Source organism: Branchiostoma floridae, chromosome 7 (genome assembly GCF_000003815.2).
Source record: "Branchiostoma floridae strain S238N-H82 chromosome 7, Bfl_VNyyK, whole genome shotgun sequence".
NCBI classification, from domain to species: domain Eukaryota; kingdom Metazoa; phylum Chordata; class Leptocardii; order Amphioxiformes; family Branchiostomatidae; genus Branchiostoma; species Branchiostoma floridae.
This window is the reverse complement of record NC_049985.1, coordinates 3934546-3941025: the sequence shown is the minus strand read 5'-3', so window position 1 is coordinate 3941025 and position 6480 is coordinate 3934546. Positions and strand designations below refer to the sequence as shown.

At 41.2% G+C, this 6480-nt stretch overlaps 1 protein-coding gene across 1 annotated transcript in view; it reads right to left on the bottom strand.

Annotated features, from left to right (window-relative positions):
• LOC118419614 (lysozyme g-like) overlaps positions 1 to 2668 on the bottom strand; it is a 5696-nt gene extending 3028 nt beyond the window's left edge. The window contains exons 1-4 of the mRNA XM_035826079.1: positions 2599 to 2668; positions 2119 to 2164; positions 1401 to 1583; positions 347 to 367 (exon numbers count right to left, since the gene is read on the bottom strand). Of these exons, the coding sequence (XP_035681972.1) occupies positions 347 to 367; positions 1401 to 1583; positions 2119 to 2164 (250 nt within the window). The 5' untranslated portion in view covers positions 2599 to 2668. The remainder of the gene's footprint in view (positions 1 to 346; positions 368 to 1400; positions 1584 to 2118; positions 2165 to 2598) is intronic.
• Between the last annotated feature and the right edge of the window lie 3812 nt (positions 2669 to 6480).

The following is a 6480-nucleotide window of genomic DNA, read 5'->3' as shown; positions in this document are numbered from 1 at the left end:
CCGGCACAAGAGAACCCAGCCAACGGAGAATAGCGCGAACCAACGCTACCCCCCAATAAAAACCGTTCGAAGACTGCAACGGAGTCTAAGAAATAAAAGCCTATTTGAGTAAACAGTGGCCTAGGTGTGAACTAGCCGGTCAGCGGAGGGGAAACATGAATCTAAGCGAGGATTTCACAAGTTTATTTGCCGAATTCTACGATCCTCGTGCCCCCGTAGGAAGGCCTGGTGGAGGCTAGTCTAGCATCATATCCATGAACGAAGGTATAATTGTAAAAGGTGAAATGTCAACCATAGTTTTATGGTCATGGGTTTCGCTTTATTTACAAAAAAAATTGTTACTTACCGCTTCCAGTTCCAGAGGTACCTGTAGGGAAATGGCACAAAGAAAAATGTATGAGCGCCTCCTAGCAGACAGCCACAGCAATGTTACGGTTTACATCTGTTGACTATCAATTGTAACTTCCACCTAGCATTTGAAATATCTACTAGCTACAGTAGATGCAGTCTGTAGTTAAGGGAACTTAAATGTTACAGTGGGAGTTCAAAAGACCTGAATGATGTCCTGAAGGGATTGAAACTGGTTGGGAGGAGTCATTCTCCTACGCATGAGACAGGAGAGTCCAACGACGCTAGCAAACCGCCTGTTGTCGGTTTGCTAGCGCCGTTGAACTCTGCGTAGGAGAATGGGAGGCGTAAGAATCGTGTTTCGAAATGCATAACAAATGTACTGACGTATTGATTGACGCAAATTGACGCATTCGTTTATTCCAGTTCTTGTGGCTAGTTATAGGTTACGGTGTCTATTTGTAGCCGCGTCCCCGGTTGATTTTAATTTGGGGCTAAAACAAATTCGATCCCAGCCGAGCCCAAATGTAGCCCGTTAGCCGAAAGGATGACGCCCGAAAGTCTAAATTTACTAAAAAAAGCCCCAGAAATAGGCTGGTAACCAGCCTTGTTATAGCTCCCGAATCCCTTCTGTACGTATTTGCGGAGAGGACAGAAGAGACTCGCGAGCTATAATACGACTGGATACCAGGTTAATTTGCAGACAGGACTGAGGAGACGCGGGAGCTATAATACGGCTGAATACCAGGCTATTTGCGGAAAGGACGAAGAAACTCGGGAGCTATGATACGGCTGAATACCAGGCTATTTGCAGAGAGGACTGGGGAAAATTTGGAGCCATAATGCTGTATATCTGTATCAATATAGCCAGTATAACCGCCCTTCGGCGTAACACACCAGCTTCGCAGGCACGCGGCGCGGCAGCAGCTGGCTATATTACACCGAAGGACCCGTCACACCTAACTTTTGCACATCTATCTGCACGATACGGCTGGATACCAGGCTACCCCAGAAGCGTATGTGACCTAAACATATATAAGAGCCACGCCCACCTCCTGTTGAACCGCCACCGGAGGTAGAACATCCGCCCAGGTGACAGTTGTAGCAGCACTTGATGTCATTTCCGTAGCTGGGGCACTTGTTCGAGACGTAGTAGCTGTACGGACAGCTGTCCACGTGCGCGCACTGGCCGAACTGTTGGTTACCCCCGAGACTGGTAGTGCACTGCCAGTCATCTGTCAATCAACAAGTCAATCAATTAACAATTCGAGTTTATTCAACTTATCAAACGGCTTTATTGATAGTAAAGGTGGTATCTCACTGCACTTTGAGCACCGGTACAGCACTGCGGGGTTTACTCAAGATTACTGAATGAATTTCAGAGATAAAGAACGAATTTTCTTACGTTTTGTGCATTCTGTTGTCTTCTAAGTCGTACTTTTACATATTACGCAATAGCTTAATTACAAAAAGGCGAAAATAACACGCCAGTGCCCTAGTGCACGAACCCCGCAGTGCCGCACCGGTGCCCCAAGTGCAGTGAGATACTACCTTAAGAAACTTGCCAGAGACGACGTATGGACATTTGTCAACTTGTGCACACTGAATGAACTTCCCGTGAACTACTAGGCCCTTCACAGATATTGTCAATCAATTGATTAGTCAATCACTTCACCAGTTGACCAATCAAAAGCCCTGATTCACACCGCCGTTCTTACTAAATTGAGAAATACACTCTGAAGAAAAACAGTAGCAACAAAATTTACTCACCTGCAGTAGCGACTCCCGCAACGGCCAAAATGACGAGGAACAGCATCTGATTAATAAAATATATAAATGAAAACACTAACCTATCAAAGCAAAGACTGTATGAACAAATCGTGATTCTATACTTGAGGTTGACAAATACAACCGTAAACGTTATTGCCAGGGCGATTTATGAGGGAAAGCTGACAAGGACCTTTTTTATGATAAAATAAGACATAAAAAAAAAGGTCTAAATGTCTGAAAAATTAGTGGCTGAAGGTAGATCCTTTGCTTGGTAAAATGTATTAAGTTGGCAAGGGAGAGTTAGACTCAAAAACAGTTCGCAGTTTTCACTTCTTTCGGTCGAGTTTAATCTTAACTACGGCGCGGCCATGTTTGTCGTACGCGTGGTTTGTACGGAACCAACCACCGACATGAACCTATGAATGACGACTATCCAAAGAATGCCGTCATGCAACAAAAAGGTAATGACTGGTACAGTACCTTGTCTATGGACTTGCTCGCGTTCTGTGATGCTTCAGGTAGAGAGGCTCACTAACTCCTGCTGGTCCCGTGATATCGTCAGTACTTATAACCGCCCGACATCTGCACAACTCCGGAAGCTTCCCACGATAAACCTGGCATTATCATCGGATATGCCGCTTCGCAAATAACAAAATTGCAGATCCACACGTACACGTTATACCTTTGAACATTTTTATTCGATAACAACAAGCGATGGAATCTTTCTGTGCTTTAAAAAGTAGGTTTGTATAGATATATATATATATATATATATGGAATGAAAATAAACTTCAACTAATGGTTTGTGTCATTTTTGCTTGTTGTTGACGTTTCATACTGACGTCATCTTCAGACCCATTCTCACGTGAACCTCCACCCTATGTTTGATGTTGGTCGGAGGACGCTGGCAACAGTCGAATATAGTCGCGTGTCAGCGTGCACATATATATATATAGGTTGGGACGCGTGACGCGTTGGGATAACAAAAGCCAAATAAATATAATCGCGTGTCAAGGTTGGGACGCCCTCATGTCACGCCTATCAATTGCAATAATTGCGCGTACAAAAATCACATAAGATAAAGAAAAGTGCAATGGTGCTAAGAACTACATTCTATGTTGTGCCACTCAAGTGTACATAATTAATGCTAGTTTTGTTGGGTTTGACTTTTTCTCTTTAGGCAGAGGAAGTACTGACACATCAGTAATTTATCGCCCTTTGATTAGCCCTAATTATATCCAGGTTTTTTGTAACTAACAGTAGTTTCCGTAGTTGTCTATCATAACACTTGGTATAGAGACCGATGCAGTAAAGGATAGTCAAATACCAACATCTGCTTGGAGTTTCAGCTGTTTAGTCAATCTGTCGATACACATAACCCAACATCTGCTTGGAGATATTTCGCCCAAACTACAGGGCGATATTTGTTGGAAACTTTATAAATTCAGGATAAGCTCAAATCGGGCCTACAGGCCGCTTTTCGTTGAGGTCTTGGGGGAGGTAGGTTCTGATAAAATATAACAGAGAGCGATAACCTGGTCCACAATACCGATAACTTAGGCATGATTTTTGAAGATATTACATTATTTATACAAACATCTACTTTAGGCTTGAATGAACAAAGTGCATCGTCTCCCAACTACGAGTAGACGATATGCCAAAACTGCACACGAATGCAGCAATGGAAACATAGAGATACAGCTTCGAACAGGTCTTGTACATGGTTTATTCATACATATACATATACATACATATACATATACATGCACATATACTTATATACATGGACATACTAAAAACAACATTGCAGCCTGTTATTCCTTGATGTAAAACTGGCTGAATCAAGTTAGTTTTAGTCTTAGAAATAACAACCTTCACATATACAACATAATATACCTATCAACAATCGATACACACCAAGGCTAAAATTAGCCGTTATCAACGTTCCCATGTAGTAATATTGTGAAATTAAAAACAGACAGTAAACCGGTATTTCGGAGTGTGGACAAGTATGGAATATCACTGTTTTTGTACCTATCATATCTGGCAAAAGGTATACTAAGCTCGAGCCCGCTAAGGTATGCTAAGGTCTCACATCACCCAACTACAATACGCCGTCGGAAGGTACCCTATGTCCCGGACTAATGGTACAAAAGCCGCAGTATAACGTGCTCCAGAAAATATTTATTCTTAGATCCTAGTTATTCTTTAAATTTCAACACACAATTGAAATTACAGAATTATTCAAAAATTGTAAAAAAGAGAGAAAAACTAAAAGGACATGACATAGATTCATAGATATTAATTAAAAGAATTTCAAATGGTATGTAGTATAAAAAATACCATGATAATGGTATGTAGTTAAGAAATGCTCAGTGCACTGTATGAAAGTTTGGGTTATTGACCATGACCTTTGAGTCATTTTGCGGTTTTTCGGCGCCAGTTGGTTGGGGTGCCTTTTGACTGCCATGATTGTCATTATATAAGCATAGGCAGTCTAATACTGTAATGTGGCCTACTCCAAACGGTGTAGCTAAGCCTCTGGCAGCCGCTTGGGTTATTGACCATGACATTTGAGTGGCAGCTCTCCATTTTGCGGTTTTTCGGCGCAGGTTGGTTGGGGTGCCTTCCCGTTCTCGGGTTTCCCGTCGCGCCGCCGCGGGAGGATGTGTCTCCCCGTAGTTAATGATTAAGCCTGCCGACAACACTGGCATGAAATGTCGAAAACTTCTATGAAATTCTCCCTCATCTAGGTCAGAACTTCGAGGTATATTGAGAGACTTTTCATAAACATATGTGTATGTGTCTATTTATTATCTCAATTAATTTTTTAAACTGTCTATTGAGTAGCAGACAACCCTGGCAACCTCTCATTACAAATGATTCAAACAACCAGGGACAAACCATTGTTTCTGGTTTCCCCAAATTGTGAATATAATGATTTACTATTTACTGATCATTAAGACAGAGAGTGAGACAAATCTAGAGAAAGTGAGACAAAAAAAGAGTGTGATAACAGAACAAACAAGAGTTCGTAGACCTCAGGCCTGCATGAAATGTATTGGGTTTCTGTAGACCTATTGTGTATTTTTGCCTTTTTGTCTGTGGTACGTGGTTGGAAAAATGAGCTTTTTACCCTGTTGGTTGTGCACCATGCAAAAGTCTGAAATTCCATTTTCTGAATTTGTAAGTTTGGACATGGATGAACATTACTTATTTTGGATTTCTTAAGTATGTAACCAACCACAGTACCTTGAAGTTGTTGAGACGCAACCAAAAACCAAGCGAATGTGACTAGCCCAAAACTACAAATTACCTGTATACAGTATGGAATTGGAAATGGCATTACCAAAGAAACAACAAGAGTTCGTAGACCTCAGGCCTGCATGAAATGTATTGGGTTTCTGTAGACCTATTGTGTATTTTTGCCTTTTTGTCTGTGGTACGTGGTTGGAAAAATGAGCTTTTTACCGTGTTGGTTGTGCACCATGCAAAAGTCTGACTCTGAAATTCCATTTTCTGAATTTGTAAGTTTGGACATGGATGAACATTACTTATTTTGGATTTCTTAAGTATGTAACCAACCACAGTACTTTGAAGTTGTTGAGACGCTACCTTTTTTTGTCTCAGATGGCCCATGCACATGTAGTTACTCTGTCACATGATATACTAATATCTTCCTATTTCAATGTACTGACCTAATGCAGCTGCTAAGTCTCCTTGGTTTGTGTTCTTCCAATGATATTCATTAAAGATTTATTTCTGGGGTGTTATTCACTTGACATCGGAATGTTACTCGCATAATTTGACCAATGATACTTTTATCTGTAGTTCCATAGACATTAGACAATATGAATAGTGGTAGCCCCCATGCAGCAGCAACAGTTAGTCCCCAGGGTGGTATGATATTTTCATTCAATCCATCCAACCCAAACCTAAATCTCCTGTAGTATCTAAGCCAAATTTAACAGCACAATTTACTATGAAAAATGTCCTTGTCAATCCCATTTATAGATGGCAAGCTGCTGGCAATGGAAGCTTTGAAAAGTTCAGAAGCTGTTGTAGTCAGAGCAAACACCCAGCAAACATCCCCGCAAACCAATGAGCAGTTGCTTAGAAGGGGAATTTCATCATATATTTGCCGCGACAAAATGCAACAAACGATACTGAATTCAAAACAGAACAAAGCTAAGCCTCCACCACTTAACCCTGCCTGTACCATAGATTAAGCAGGCCCAAAAACCAAGCGAATATGACTAGCCCAAAACAACAAATTACCTGTATACAGTATGGAAATAGCATTACCAAAGAAACAAAAAGAAACACAGGACAAATCATACACATACCTTTCTCTTATGCCCA